Below are 15,429 nucleotides of genomic sequence, written 5' to 3'. Positions count from 1 at the left end.
GCCATACCCCACTAATTTTAATATTTTTTTGTATTTTTAATACAGACGGAGTCTCATCATGTTGCCCAGGCTGGTCTCTAACTCCTGAGCTCAGGCAGTCTGCCCACCTTGGCCTCCCAAAGTGCTAGGATTACAGGCGTGAGCCACTGCACCCAGCCTTTTTTCTTTTCTTTTCTTTTCTTTTCTTTTCTTTTCTTTTCTTTTCTTTTCTTTTCTTTTCTTTTCTTTTTTCTTTTCTTTTCTTTTCTTCTTTTTCTTTTTCTTCTTTGGAGATTAAGCCTTGGCTCTGTTGACCAGGCTGGGGTGCAGTGGTTTGATCATAACTCATGGCAGCCTTGCACTTCTGGGCTCAAGAGATCTATTCACTTCAGCCTTCTAAGTATCCAGGACTACCAATGTGCACCACCACACCTAGCTAATTTTTAAATTTCTTTGTAGAGATGGAGTCTTGATATGTTTTTCAGGCCGGTTTCAAACTCCTGGCCACAAGTGATCCTCCTCCCTTGGTCTCTCACACTGCTGGAATTACAGGCATGAGCCACCACATCTGGCCTGTAAAGATTTTTTGTCTCTAAATATGATCACATTCTGAGGTGCTGGGTATTAGGACTTCAACAATGGATTTTTTTAGCCCATAACAGGATGTAGAGGCTTCACTGGATCTACCAAAACCTAGGCACATTGAATAAGAGCCAGCAGACTGTGGTGTAGCTAAAGCTGGCAGTGGATGAACACTGAGCACAGTTTAGTTTGTTCAGCATATCTCAGGCTGTGAGACTTATGGCTCCTGCAGTGCCCCGTACTGTCTGTCCTTCCCAGATCCAATCATTCTGCCTTTTGGGAATGAGAACATCCTCTTAGCACTTTCCCTTGCTTCTTCAATAACATTTTCTGTTATAAAAGTGGAGTGGGACCAAATGTGGTGGCTACTCCTATAATCCCAATACTTTGAGAAGCTGAGGCAGGAGGATCACTTGAGCCCAGGAGTTCAAGATCAACCTGGGCAACATGACAAGACCTTGTCTCTAACATGACATAACATAACATAACATAAATAACATACATAACATAACATGACATATAAAATAAAAAATAAAATAAAATAAGGGTGTGGTGGCACACGCCTGTAGTCCGAGCCATTCAGGTGGAGGCTGAGGTGGGAGGATTACTTGAGCCCAGGATGTCAAGGCTGCAGTGAGCTATGATGGTGCCACTGTACTCCATCCTGGGCGACGGAGTGAGACCTGGTCTCACACACACACACACACACACAAACGCACACCACAAAGATTTGGAAAAGATAAATAGAGGATCTCACTTTGTTGCTCAGGCTAGTCTTGCACTCCTGGACTTAAGCCATCCTCCCACCTTGGCCTCCTAAAGTATTGGAATTACAGGCCTGAGCCACACCTGCCCTGTTTTGGGGTTTTAGTATTTACTTTTTATTCTGTCCCCTTTCAGAAATAGTTAGACCCTGTCTCTTCCAAAAAGCAAAAAAGGTTTAAAAATTATCTGGATGTGGGGCCGGGCGCGGTGGCTCACGCCTGTAATCCCAGCACTTTGGGAGGCCAAGGCGGGCGGATCACAAGGTCAGGAGATCGAGACCATCCTGGCTAACACAGTGAAACCTCGTCTCTATTAAAAAAAAATACAAAAAAAGGAGCCAGGTGTGGTGGTGGGCACCTGTAGTCCCAACTAATCGTGCCACTGCACTCCAGCCTGGGTGACAGAGTGAGACTCTGTCTCCAAAAATAATAAATAAACAAATAAATAATCTGGATGTGATGGCTTATGCCTATAGTCCAGCTAGTCCATAGACTGAGGCAAAAAGGATCACTTGAGTCCACCCAGCAGTTCAGGCTGCAGTAAGCTCTGGTTGCACCACTGCACTCCAGCCTGGGTGACAGAGCAAGACCCTATCTCTAAAAAAATTTATGTCAGGATAAAAGTAGATATTTAGATCATGGTGCAGGTAAGCTGGGGTAGAACATAAAATGAAGCCAAGCAGTCAGTATCCAGAAATGTAAACCTGAATCCCTGTACATTGAATCAAGTTACATTCCAGTGTAAGCTTAAGCAGGGAAGATCATCAGTTCCAAAAAGCGTAGCATTCTTTTTTGTTTTTGTTTTTGAGATGGACTGTTGCCCAGGCTGGAGTGCAGTGGTGCAATCTCAGCTGACTGCAAGCTCTGCCTCCCAGGTTCATGCCATTGTCCTGCCTCTGCCCCCTGAGTAGCTGGGACTACAGGTGCCCGCCACCACGTCCGGCTAATTTTTTTTTTTTGATTTTTTTAGTAGAGACAGGGTTTCACTGTGTTAGCCAGGATGGTCTCAATCTCCTGACCTCGTGATCCACCCGCCTCGGCATCCCAAAGTGCTGGGATTACAGGTGTGAGCCACCGTGCCCGGCCAGTGTTCTTAAGTTAAAATAGCAATCGTGTGGATTTCCCTGGCAGTCAGATACAGGAGACACTATTACATGATATCCTCGACAACATCCCTGTACAAAATATACTGTCTTTTATGGTCCCTCAAGTAGTTTTAAGGTATCCTGTTATCTTAGCACTGTTTTTGACATTTGAAAATGTAAAATATGGCCAGGCGTATTGGCTCATGCCTGTAACCCCAGCACTTTGGGAGGCTGGGCCAGGAGGATCACTTGAGCCCAAGAGTTCGGGACCAGCCTGGGCAACATAGTGAGACCCTGTCTCATATATATAATTTTTTTTTTTTTAAGGAAGAAAAGGAAATATGTAATATGAAACTCAGGATGAGGTCCCTGAAATGGTCATAGGGTGTGCATCTGAGGTTAAGCTGGGAAGGCAGGGAGCTTTTGTTCTCCTCGTTCCAACAAGCTGCAAGCCAAGCACTGGTCACCAGTGCTGCAGGATATGGCATGTCTGTCAAAATACTGTTGGCGTAAGTGAGAAAAATAACAAGACTCCAAAATATGTCCCCAATTTTATAAAAATGGAACCAAATTATAAATGATACAAGCAAATACAGAGAGTAATGGTCAAACCCATTTCACTACATTCAATGTGACTTAATTCTTAGAAGTTTTTTTTTTTTTTTTTTTTTGAGACGGAGTCTCGCTCTGTCGCCCGGGCTGGAGTGCAGTGGCCGGATCTCAGCTCACTGCAAGCTCCGCCTCCCGGGTTTACGCCATTCTCCTGCCTCAGCCTCCCGAATAGCTGGGACTACAGGCGCCCGCCACCTCGCCCGGCTAGTTTTTTTTTGTATTTTTTTTTTTTTAGTAGAGACGGGGTTTCACCGTGTTAGCCAGGATGGTCTCGATCTCCTGACCTCGTGATCCGCCCGCCTCGGCCTCCCAGAGTGCTGGGATTACAGGCTTGAGCCACCGCGCCCGGCCAATTCTTAGAAGTTTTGATGGGCGAATGTGGTGCAGAACTCTGCACAGGCAGACGTTGTGCTTTTGGGGCTTTGACATGACCACCCAATCGCTGATGGGACTGTTTGAAATCTGTTTTCTTGGCTGTGGCATAATAGCCGTCTTTGGAAAAATGGTCTCTGTATGGAATATAGTATTGTGTCACTGTATAAAAATGAGAACCCGAAAGAAGCTCTCACATGATTGGATCAGAAAATTGCCCATAACTATTGCTAGGAAAGTTTTTGAAATCTCTGAATTCAATGTGGTTGAATTTCTTTAGACACCTAGCCCTCTAGGTTGAAGGAAAACCAGTTTTTTAAACTTATCATATACTTTTCTCCCTGTACTGTTTGTGAGTGGATTGCATTCATCATACTCCTCTACCCCATAATACTTTTGTATTTCCTAAGAACAAAGATAGGTAGATGGCATCGGTTGGTATTCCTATTATAGCAGTGGCAACCAAGTGCCTCTGCCTTTGTTTATGTGTGAAATTGTGCTAAAGAATGCATTTCTGGTGTATTGACATGCCTGAGACACCCCAACGCACCTTCACAGTCCTGGAGCTAACTTTCTCCATCTTGGCCCTAGGTATCTAAGAAAGTCCCATCACTTTGTGCTACAAAAATTCTCTCTCTCTCTCCCACTCAGGATGTCATTTCAGTTGAGTACCTGGCTTATACCATCTGTGTTTCATTGTGGCTGTTGAGGAAAGTTGATTAAACTGGGTTTTCCTGCCTGGATTTGATTAAGATCTGGTTCATTCAAAAGTTGCTGCCTTTGGCTTCTCATACAAACACAGCTCAGGCTTATTAGCAAGCTCTAGCAGGCATGTGTGTCGTTAGACTGTGGGGTTTTTTTTTTTTTTTGAGACGGAGTCTCGCTCTGTCGCCCAGGCTGGAGTGCAGTGGTGCGATCTCGGCTCACTGCAAGCTCCGCCTCCCGGGTTCACGCCATTCTCCTGCCTCAGCCTCCCGAGTAGCTGGGACTACAGGCACCCACAACCGCGCCCGGCTTATTTTTTGTAATTTTTAGTAGAGACGGGGTTTCACCGTGGTCTTGATCTCCTGACCTTGTGATCCGCCCGCCTCGGCCTCCCAAAGTGCTGGGATTACAGGCGTGAGCCACCGTGCCTGGCCGACTGTGGGGTTTTGTCCACAGCAAGCTGTTCTCAGCCATTGCTGCAGGGAAAGCGAGAGCAGTAGTGAGTCTGATTGTTAGGGTTAAAATAGGAGTCAGATGACACTGGACTCTCCTGCTTCAGCCAGGACATAGTTCATTTATGGAAATGCCTAGATTAAGTCTTGTTGGACTTATGCAACGGCTTCTGTCAGGAAAGGAGTGAGATGTGCCCCTATGTGCTGGAGGGAGTATGGCTTAGCAGTGGCACAACTCCCAAAACACATTTTAACTGTCAATCAGATTTAGCATTTACTGAGTCTCTATTGTGTGTTAGGCAATAGAGACAGCATTTAGACATACTTTAGCTTGTTTACTTTGGTTTGTTTGTTTGTTTTTTGACAGGGTCTTACTCTGTTGCCCAGGCTGGAATGCAGTATTGTAATCATAGCTCACTGTACCCTTGAACTCCTGGGCTCCAGCCATCCTCCCACCTCAGCCTCCCAAGTAGCTGGGACTGCAGGCATGCACCACCACACCTGGCTAATTGTTAAAAATTTTTGTAGAGATGGGTTCTTGCTATGTTTCCCAGGCTGGTCTCAAACTCCTGACCTCAAGCAGTCCTCCCACCTTGGCCTCCGAAAGTGCTGGGATTACAGGCATGAACCATTGCGCCTGGCCTAGTTTACTTTTTAACAATTTCAGGAGGTGTGATCAGATGCAGTGGTTAAGAGTGTGAGTTAGACAGAACTGGGTTCAAACTCCAGCCAGGCCATGTAAGCATGGTGTGACCTCAAGCAGGAGAATAGGGGGAAAGGGCATGGATTTCTGGGGACAGATCTGCCTCTGAATGGCTATGTCACTTCATCTCTTTACCTTGTAGGATTTTGTGGGGTGACATGAGCTGCTGTGGGGAAATCACCTGGGCCAGCACTTGATGTCTAATAAGTGTTCAGTAAATGTTGGCTTTGTCGTCTTGTATTTTCCTCAGCTTTGTAGGTGAGGGAACGGAGGCTCAGAGAAGCCTGGAGATGTATCTGGGGTTACACTTCTGACAAATGGCAGAGCTGGATCTCACCTATAGGTCTTTAGGTCTATTTTACAGAGTCATGAGTGTGGCACAGTCTCCAAAACACCTGTTTTTTTTTTTTTTTTGAGACGGAGTCTCGCTCTGTTGCCCAGGCTGGAATACAGTGGTGTGATCTTAGCTCACTGCAACCTGTACCTCCTGGGTTCAAGTGATTTTCTCCTGCCTCAGCCTCCCAAGTAGGTGTTTGCCACCATACCGAGCTAATTTTTGTATTTTTAGTAGAGATGGGGTTTCACCATGTTTGCCAGACTGGTCTTAAACTCCTGACCTCAGGTGATCCACCCACCTTGGCCTCCCAAAGTGCTGGGATTATAGGCATGAACCCCCGCACCCAGCCCCAAAACACATTTCAATTGTCAGCAGATTCAGGTGAGCCTGAGTTGTATCCAGTTTCTCTCTTGGGTAGTCTAACCATACCTGGTGTTCATTTGTGGCACTAGAGGTTATGGTATTCTTCAGGGGAAGAAAAGGATTGGTAAGGACTTGGGAACTGGATGAAAATTTGATAACAGGCTGGGAGTGAGGAGCCTAGAGCAGAAGATTTATGGGAAACTGGAGCCCTGGTGCCTCTGAAGGTAGAACAGGGATAGTGGGTGGAAGCTCTAGAAACCATTCCTCTAGAAACTGCTCATATACCACAGGGGTGGCCCCAGAGCATAGTTATGTTTGTTTGCTTTTTGAGAGAATCTTGCTCTGTGGCCCAGGCTGGGGTGCAGTGGCTCCATCACAGTTCCCTGCAGCCTCAACCTCCCAGAACCAAGTGATCCTTTCACCTCAGCTTCCCGAGTAGCTGGACTACAGGCACGTGCCACCACACCCAGCTAATTTTTGTACAGATGAGGTCTCACTGTGTTGCCCAGGCTGGTCTCAAAACTCCTGGGCTCAAGTGATCCTCCCACCTTGACCTCCCAAAGTGTTGATATTACAGACATGAGCCACCACACCCGGCCCATAGTTGTTCTTTTCTCGCTGAGTGTTCAAGCAGAGGCTGGGTGGCCTGTTAGCACTTGAGGAAAAGAATGAATGAGTATAAGATGGCATCTAGCTAGACAGAAATCTGGGAGACAGCCCATCTCTCTACAACATGGGCTGACCCATTCTGAATAAATTATAGTCCTCTCCCTTTAGAAGGTTTATACAGTGAGCTGCTTTTTCTGTAAACGTGGTACTTGTTGAGGTTGATGCTGGCAGATTGGTATCACCCTCCCATGCCAAGCTGGTCTCACCTTCAGGCTCCTCATTTGTCCATCCTACCGTCTATCCTTGTTGACACATTTATCTTTCCTAAGTGCTGCCTTAACCCTATTGATCTTTCCTCTATTGACAAACTTGACTCTTATCTGAAGTAATGACCCTGTCCAGTGCCTGCTCTTTTCCTTGTGCAAGCTGTTGCCTCATACCCCTCCAGTAATTTCAGGCCCTTTGTGTAGGCCCTGTGGTACCACCTCCATTTCTCAGTCCCTAGTCACCCAAGCTATAGGGTTCTGTCTCACATTCTAGAGTATGCACTCTGGAGGGTCAGAACCACATCTGGTATATACTCGTGACCTTCATGATGCCTTTGAAATCTGAGTGCCAGGCAATGCAGGGGAAGACAGTTTGGACCAGCAGTTTGAAGCTGTTTTAGTTAGAGTTTAGCACCTTCAAGAGCTCTTCACATCTTTGCTGCACAGCCAGGGCTCTGAAGCTAGGCCAGCTGGTTCGAATCTGGAGTTCCCTGCATTTCTGCTGTTTGACCTTGGATAACTGCTTTGGTTTTTTTAACCTGTAAAAATGGGAGCACTCGGCTGGGCACAGTGGCTCACGCCTGTAATCCTAACACTTTGGGAGGCCGAGGCGGGCAGATCACCTGAGGTCAGGAGTTCGAGACGAGCCTGACCAACCTGTTGAAACCCGCCTCTACTAAAAATACAAAATTAGCCGGACATGGTGACGCATGCCTGTAATCCCAGCTACTCGGGAGGCTGAAGCAAGAGAATCGCTTGAACCTGGGAGGCAGAGGTTGTAGTGAGCCGAGACCGCGTCATTGCACTCCAACCTGGGCAACAAGAGCGAAACTCCGTCTCAAAAAAAATGGGAGCGCTCATACCCACGCTGGAGGTGTTGTGAGAACTGTTTAGGTAAAGTGCTCAGTGCAGTCCCTAGTGTACATAGTTAGTACTGATGATTGCTGTGTAATTCACCAGCTTTCTCACAATGTCAGTCTGCTTTTCTGGACTTCCGCCTCCCACCAGTCAAGGCCCTCCCCACCACTGGTGCTGTTGACTGTTAATTGATTAGCCACTGATTTCCTTCTAGATGTCCAACATCACAGTCACATACAGAGATGGCCGAGTGGCACAGCTGGAGCAGGTATACATCCGTGGCAGCAAAATCCGCTTTCTGATTTTGCCTGACATGCTGAAGAATGCACCAATGTTAAAGAGCATGAAAAATAAAAACCAAGGCTCAGGGGCTGGCCGAGGAAAAGCTGCTATTCTCAAGGCCCAAGGTAGGTGCTCTTCATGCACAGGTTTTAAAATACAGGTTTGTCTTGTGTCTTGTAGAAAGGGGCCCTCTTACTGCCTGGGAACAGAGAGGGCTTGACCTCTGCTCTCTCCACATCCACTGCCACCCCTTCCCCTTGCAGCATGGAGAGATCCTGTGGGGCCATGAGGCTTTGCCTGGCCTTCTCTGTCTTGCTGCATCTGGAATACTGTCTTAAGTGAAAGGGTTGATGAATCTCCTATAATAAATTTCTAGGAGGACCTTTTTTTATTTTATTTTTTTGAGACAGAGTCTTGCTTTATCACCCAGGCTGGAGTGTGGTGGCGTGATCTCAGCTCACTGCAGCTTCTGCCTCCCAGGTTCAAGCAGTTCTCCTGCCTCCGCCTTTGAAGTAGCTGAGATTACAGGTGTGCACTGCCATGCCCAGCTAATTATTTTTAATTTATTTTATTTATTTATTTTTGTATTTTTAGTAGAGATGGGATTTCACCATGTTGGTCAGGCTGGTCTCGAACTCCTGACCTCACATGATCTACCTGCCTCAGCCTCCTAAAGGGCTGGGATTACCAGTGTGAACCACCACACCCAGAGAGGCCCTTCTTTCTAGAAGTTCTGTGTGAGAGGTGTGGGACAGCTTGCCCTCGTCTAGTTTGCCGAGCACACAATCCGGAGCACATGAGCTGACTCGTGGAGTGTGACAGCCGCATTTCCTGGCAAAACTGGGTCTTATGGATGGACACCCTGCATGTAGTTAGGGAGATCTGATAGTGGAGCTCCGTTTTCAGAAATAAAGCCGCCTTTTAGTACATTCCAAAAGTGGGACTGTCCTTTTCCCATTCCGCTAGTCTGGCCTTGCTTCTTGGTTAGCCTAATTTGGTTTTATATTAGGTTCATGAAAAGTTCTGTCATGTTGATTAGATTAGGCCACAAAGTAATTGCGGCCCTTGGAAACTGTCTTAGTGTTGATAAAAAAGGTTTGCAGCCAGGGAAGGCATTGGTATCTGTAGCTGCTATACATGTTTTATGTATGTGGGAGGAAAAAAGTCAAACTGTGTTTTTCCTCTCCTCTCACAACACAACCATCAACAAAGAAGACTTCTGTGACCAAGCAAGCAGTCAGTTCCACAGTAGACACCAGCTGGGTGTCCTTCAGTTCTGACACTGTCTACCTGGAGATAGCCTGAAAAACCACAGGTTGAGGGCTCAGTCCCACAAGACTGCGCCTGCACCCCCCACTATTATTCATAAGCACAGGCCTCCAGAACATCTGAATAGCTTCAGTCAGGGTTCTCACTTCTCCCTCCTTGGGTTCGATTAATTGCTGGAGTAGCTCACACAATTCGGGAATCACATACTTAAGTTTACTGGTTTATAACAAAGGATATTTTATAGGCTACAAGTAAACAGCCGCATGAAGAGATGCGTAGGGTGAGATCTGGAAGGGTCCCAAGCACAAGAGCTTCTATCCCCATGGAGTTTCTTCCCGGCACATGGATGAGTTCTTGTTCACCTTCCTGTCAGGCTGCGCATGATCAGCTGTCCTGAAGCTCCCCTAACCCTGTCCTCTTGGGCCTTTTATGGAGACTTCATTGGATTGACATGGTTAAAGGATGGACAACCATGTGGAAATGCCATTAGACAAAAAGGGTGTGATCTAATACTAAGAGACGGGGTGGGGAGACCCCGCAAGGCCTGTCCAGACTCTTTTTGGCCTCTCTGTGCAGCATCTGTTCCTCCAGGGTATAGGGCAGGAGCTTTCTCTGGGGTGAGGTCTTATGACCCACACTCAGATTAGGGTCTGGCCTTGGGCAGGTGAAAGGGGGGCAGGAGAAATTTCAAGAGAGAGATTCTGTCCCCCGAGTCCTGCTTCTGAGGCCTAAAGTGCCCCAACGTTGTAACAAAAGACTATCACGAGGACTATAGGAGTTATGAGCCGGGAACCATGGATGAGAGCTCGAGTTTAAAGATAAAATAGTGTGAGGGGCCGGGCACAGTGGCTCATGCCTGTAATCCCAGCATTTGGGAGGCTGAGGTGGGCAGATCATGAAGTCAGAAGTTTGAGACCAGCCTGGCCAACACAGTGAAACCCTGTCTTTACTAAAAATACAAAAATTAGCCGGGCGTGGTGGTGGGTCCCAGTAGTCCCAGCTACTCGGGAGGCTGAGGCAGGAGAATCGCTTGAACCCGGGAGGTGGAGGTGGCAGTGAGGCAAGATTATGCTAGTGCACTCCAGCCTGAGTGACAGAGCTAGACTCCATCTCAAAAAAAAAAAAAAAAAAAAATTTTATCTGTCCTTCAAACCCTGGCTTCTCCTAGAACCCCTGGGTTTACAGAGGAGAACAACAGTCTTATCATGCTGTTGATATGGAGAGTGTTTTCTTTTTGCTACTGTGAATTTTTTTTTTTTTTTTTTTGAGACTCAGTCTCCATCGCCCAGGCTGCAGTGTGGTGGCTCGATCTCAGCTCACTGAGACCTCTTCCGACTCCTAGGTTCAAGTGATTCTCTTGCCTCAGCCTCCCAGGTAACTGGGATTACAGGCGCATACCACCACGTGCAGCTAATTTTTGTGTGTTCAGTAGAGATGGGTTTTGCCAAGTTGGCCAGTCTGGTCTCGAACTTCTGACCTCAAGTGATCTGCCTGCCTTGGCCTCGCAAAGTCCTGGGGTTACAGACATGAGCCACTGTACCTAGCCTGAAATAATTCTTTTCTCAGAAAAAAATACAAAAAATAACCCTTCTCCCAGATCTAACACATGTTAACACTTAAGTATATTTGTTTCAGAATTGAAAAAATGAATTCAGTACATCTATGTTTTTTAGCTCAGCCAAGGCCAGCCCCAGGGATTTCTCTTCTGTAGCTCTCAGACCACCTTCTTTGCCCTCAGCATGCTACCTCCCAGCCTCTTGGAGAGAGCAGTGTGGGACTGGAAGGCAAGAGTGTGGTACTACCTCCTGCTCTGATGCCAGTCCCCAGCCCCTGCCCCTCTGCCTCCATCCCCGCTCTGAAATGCAGTGGCTGTCAGCCGGGTGTGGTGGCTCACGTCTGCAATCCTGACACTTTGGGAGGCCGAGGTGGGCGTATCACCTGAGGTCAGGAGTTCGATAGCAGCCTGGCCAACATGGTGAAACCCTGTCTCTACTAAAAATACAGGAAATTAGCTAGGTGTTGTGGCTCACGCCTGTAGTCCCCAGCTACTCAGGAGGCTGAGACACAAGAATCACCTGATCCTGGGAGGTAGAGGTTTCAGTGAGCCAAGATCATGCTACTGCACTCCAGCCTGGGCGACAGAGTGGGAGTCTGTCTCAAAAAGGCGGGGGGTGTCGGAAATGCCATGGCCAGGGTGATGTTGGACCAGGTAACCCTTCAGAACCCTTCTAACTGGTGTCCTAGGCCCTGGCTACTCTGTGCTATGAGCATTCACTGACCACGCTGACCTGGCCTCCTGTTTTCTCTTCTTCCCTTTCAGTGGCTGCAAGAGGAAGAGGACGTGGAATGGGACGTGGAAACATCTTTCAAAAACGAAGATAATTTTCTCCGCTGAACAGACCTTTGCCCTTTTTTCTTTCAGGTTATCTGAGTTCACTGGAGGGTGGGTGCTTGTGTATATGTCCTAGGTATCTTTTGACATTTTTCTCTTTAGATCAGGGGAAATGTTGAAGCTAAATAAATCTGGGTGGTTTTTTGTTCTGTTTTGTTTTGTTTTTTTCCTTTGAGAAAATAAGGACTTTGTATTCATTTGGAGTTTGCTTTGGCTAAATTTTGACACCCTGGGGGGTGTCCTGGGAGAATGCCAGTACTTTGAAATAGCACAGCTATTGATGAGAGTTTAAGCTGCTGTTCCTGGCCAGTTGCAGGTTAAGCCCCAGAAGAGTTCACCTTGGAGAAGCTCCGAGAACACACAGATTGTGTCTCTTTCATCTTCAGACACGGGCACTTAGTGTGGCACTTTGTTCAGTTAACATTTGTGGAATTGTTATCAGCTCAGCTTTAAGAATGCAGGTGACCCTGTCCCTTGATAAAGTCATAGGTAATTCAGGGGCCGGGCTCGGTGGCTCACGCATGTAATCCCAGCACTTTGGGAGGCCAGGGCGGGCAAGTCACTAAGTCAGGAGTTTGGCCGATATGGTGAAACCCCATGTCTACAAAAAATACAAAAATTAGCCGGGCGTGGTGGCGTGTACCTGTAGTCCCAGATACTCGGGAGGCTGAGGCAGAAGAATCACTTGAACCCAGAAGGTGGACGTTGCAGTGAGCAGAGATTGCACCACTGCACTCCAGCCTGGGCGACAGCGAGACTGCATCTCAAAAAAAAAAAAAAGTAATTCAGGGGATCCTAGTGGCCAACTTCCTTGGCTCCTATACTGGCTACACAAGCAGTTTTGTGGTGATTTGGGGAAACAGATTCTTGGGAGCTTATCAGAGCATCTCAGCATTGATTGACACATCCATAGTTTTTAGTGTAGAAAGGGTGACCAGCAGCTGGGCACAGTGGCTTGCTTCCAGCACTCTGGGAGGCTGAGGTAGAGGATTGAGAGGAGTTCAAAACCAGCCTGCGAGACATAGTGAGACCCTGTCTCTACAAAAAAATTTAAAAATTAATTCAGCATGGTGGTGCACACCTGTAGTCCTCACTACTTGGGAGGCTGAGGTGGGAGGATCACTTGAGCCTGGGAGTGTGAGGCTGCAGTGAGCTATGACCTTGCCACTGTACTCCAGCCTGGGCAAAAGAGCAAGACTTTGTCTTTAAAGAAACATAAGTAGTAGTAAAGAGTGTGAGATACACAGGGTGAATAATTGTGACAGAAACACAGAAATTGGAAAAGCAGCCTAAAAAGATCAAATAACCAAAAAGAGGTCTTGCCAGGGATCCAGTACGGTATGAGCTACAGTATAAGCATCAAGAGGAAAAGTGATCAATTATTGGCTTTAGAATATTGCTCGTTGAACAGATTGTTCAAGTAATGGAAGAGGAGGAAAAAAAAAAATCCAGCACATTAGTTAACCTGGCGTCAATGAGTTTCTAATAAGCTTTGTCTTATGATACTGCTTGGAGGTTACAGAACTGGTATTCTTCTGAGGAATAAGCATCAGTGAGTTGGTCAGATACAATAGGCATTTAAAGTAGGGCTTCAGGCCAAACATGGTGCCCCACGCCTATAATGCCAGCACTGTGGGAGGTCAAGACGGGAGGATCACTTGAACCTAGGAGTTTGGGACTAACTTGGGCAACAAAGCAAGACCCCATCTCTATAAAAAATTGAAAAGTAGCCTAGTACAGCTGACGCCTGCAGTCCCAGCTACCCCGGAGGTTGAGGCAGGAGGACCACGTGAGGCCAGGAGATTAAGGCTGTAGTGAGCTGTAATTGCACCACTGCACTCCAGCCTGGATGACAGCAAGATCCTGTCTCTTAAAAAAACAAAACAAATGAAAGCAGTAGTTTTCAACAGCAGCTAAGGATCTTGTTAGAAATGAAGACTGCAAGCCCCATGCCTGGAGTGGGGCCCAGGAATCTGCATTTTAAACAATTCCCTTGTCCCCAGCAATTCTTAAGTATTCTATCTAAGGAGACCTGGAGCCATATTTTGACTCTGTACTTAAATATGTTATTTTAGTATAACCATTACTGAATTCATCATACTTTCACAGTAAACAGTACTTTGAATAATAATACATCACACTTAATAATAGTGAACTGCATCCTCGATCCCAAAAACTACTTTTGATGTAGTTCACCCTGGACCCATACAGGATCTCCAGCCTTGCAGATTCTCCACATAGTGGAAACTGGCTATAACCCTACCTAGATCCTGAAAAGTGAAGAGGGATCAATCTAAAATATGTAGCTTTGTAAACAGTTTTATATCCTGCATCTTAGGGGGAAAAATCAGTTAACGCATACTGAAAACAAGTTGTTCCGTAAGGTTTATTATGAAAGACAGTAGCCCTCCTACCCTGCCTTTACCCCACTTTCCTTGTCTCGCGATAGTCTTTCCAACTCTTGGCTGATTTGTTTGTATTTACCTCCATGTCTTAATATGAACATGTTTTCATGCTTTTCCTTGATGGTTTTTTGTTTGTTTGCTTGTTTTAAGACGGTCTCACTCTCCCTCAGGCGGGAGTGCAATGGCACAATCATGGCTTACTGAAACCTCGACCTCCCCGGGCTCAGGTGATTCTCCCACATCAGACCCCCGAGTAGCTAGAAATACTGGTGTGCATCACCATGACCAGCTAATTTTTGTATGTTTTTGTAGAGACAGGGTTTTGCCATGTTGCCTAGGCTGGTCTTGAACTCGTGGGCTCAAGCGATCCGCCGGCCTCAGCCTGCTAGGATTATAGGTGTGAGCCACTGCACCAGGCCACCATTATCTTTTGAATCCTCTCTTCCTCCTGCCCACCACAAATATATTTCCTCTCACCCATCTCCCTGATATTGTAATCTGGTTAAATCATATTCAGTGTTAAATTATTAAGATGTGATTAAACTTTTTAAAAATATGGCAGTGTCATAATAATCACAGCTGAGTCATATCATAGACTAGATTACTATGGAACTTTTCCCTGAAAGTAATCCTCTTGCATTTTTATTTGCTTAGTTTTCTATTTGTCACTAATTCATCCCCAGTCATATCTAAAGATCATGACACATCATTTATCAGTTATTATTCTTGACCCACCCCAATCTGGACTGGTTTCCCCCTGTGCTTGGTGTGTCGCTGTCACCCGGGGCACTCCCCACACTGCTCCTCTGTTGGATCTGTTTTCTGTGTAACCTTTTCTTTTATCACCTTATTTTGGGGGAGTACCTGCATGTCTAAAAGTGTGCTCACACTTGATTTGATTGGGTATGAAATTCTATGTTAGAATCAATATCCTTCAGAATTTTGAAGGTGTGGTTACTTTGTCATCTAACATTGCTATAGAGAAGTCTGAAGTGATTTTGAGTCTGGATCCTTTTTATATGACTTTTTTTTTCCCCTTCTGTCACCAGTGTTCCAAAATTTCACAATGATGTATTAATACCTGCCTTGGTGAATGTCTGTTTCCATGCCAGTCCCCTTTCCAAGTGGACTCTTGTCCTTAATGTCTGGGAAACTTTCTTGAATTCTTTGTCAGTGATTTTCTTCCTTAGGTTGTCTGTGGTTTTTCTTTTTTATTTTTTTAAGACTGAGTTTCACTCCTGTTACTCAGGCTGGAATGCAATGGCGCCATCTAAGCTCACTGCAACCTTTGCCTTCCGTGTTCAAGCAATTCTCCTGCCTCAGCGGTTCTCCTGCCTCAGCCTCCCAAGTAACTGGGATTACAGGCACCTGCCCCCACACCCGGCTAATTTTTT

At 46.3% G+C, this 15,429-nt stretch overlaps 1 protein-coding gene across 2 annotated transcripts in view; it reads left to right on the top strand.

Moving 5' to 3' along the window:
- The window catches only part of SNRPD3 (small nuclear ribonucleoprotein D3 polypeptide), an 82,039-nt gene extending 67,448 nt beyond the window's left edge, over positions 1-14,591 (top strand). For both annotated transcript variants that reach the window (XM_050746426.1, XM_050746425.1), the window contains 2 exons: positions 7,902-8,094; positions 11,559-14,591. In XM_050746426.1, the coding sequence (XP_050602383.1) occupies positions 7,902-8,094; positions 11,559-11,620 (255 nt within the window). In that variant the 3' untranslated portion in view covers positions 11,621-14,591. The remainder of the gene's footprint in view (positions 1-7,901; positions 8,095-11,558) is intronic.
- The last annotated feature ends 838 nt before the right edge of the window (positions 14,592-15,429 follow it).

The sequence above is a fragment of the Macaca thibetana genome, chromosome 10 (genome assembly GCF_024542745.1).
Source record: "Macaca thibetana thibetana isolate TM-01 chromosome 10, ASM2454274v1, whole genome shotgun sequence".
Taxonomy (NCBI): Eukaryota; Metazoa; Chordata; class Mammalia; order Primates; family Cercopithecidae; genus Macaca; species Macaca thibetana.
This window is presented reverse-complemented; position numbering and strand designations above follow the sequence as displayed.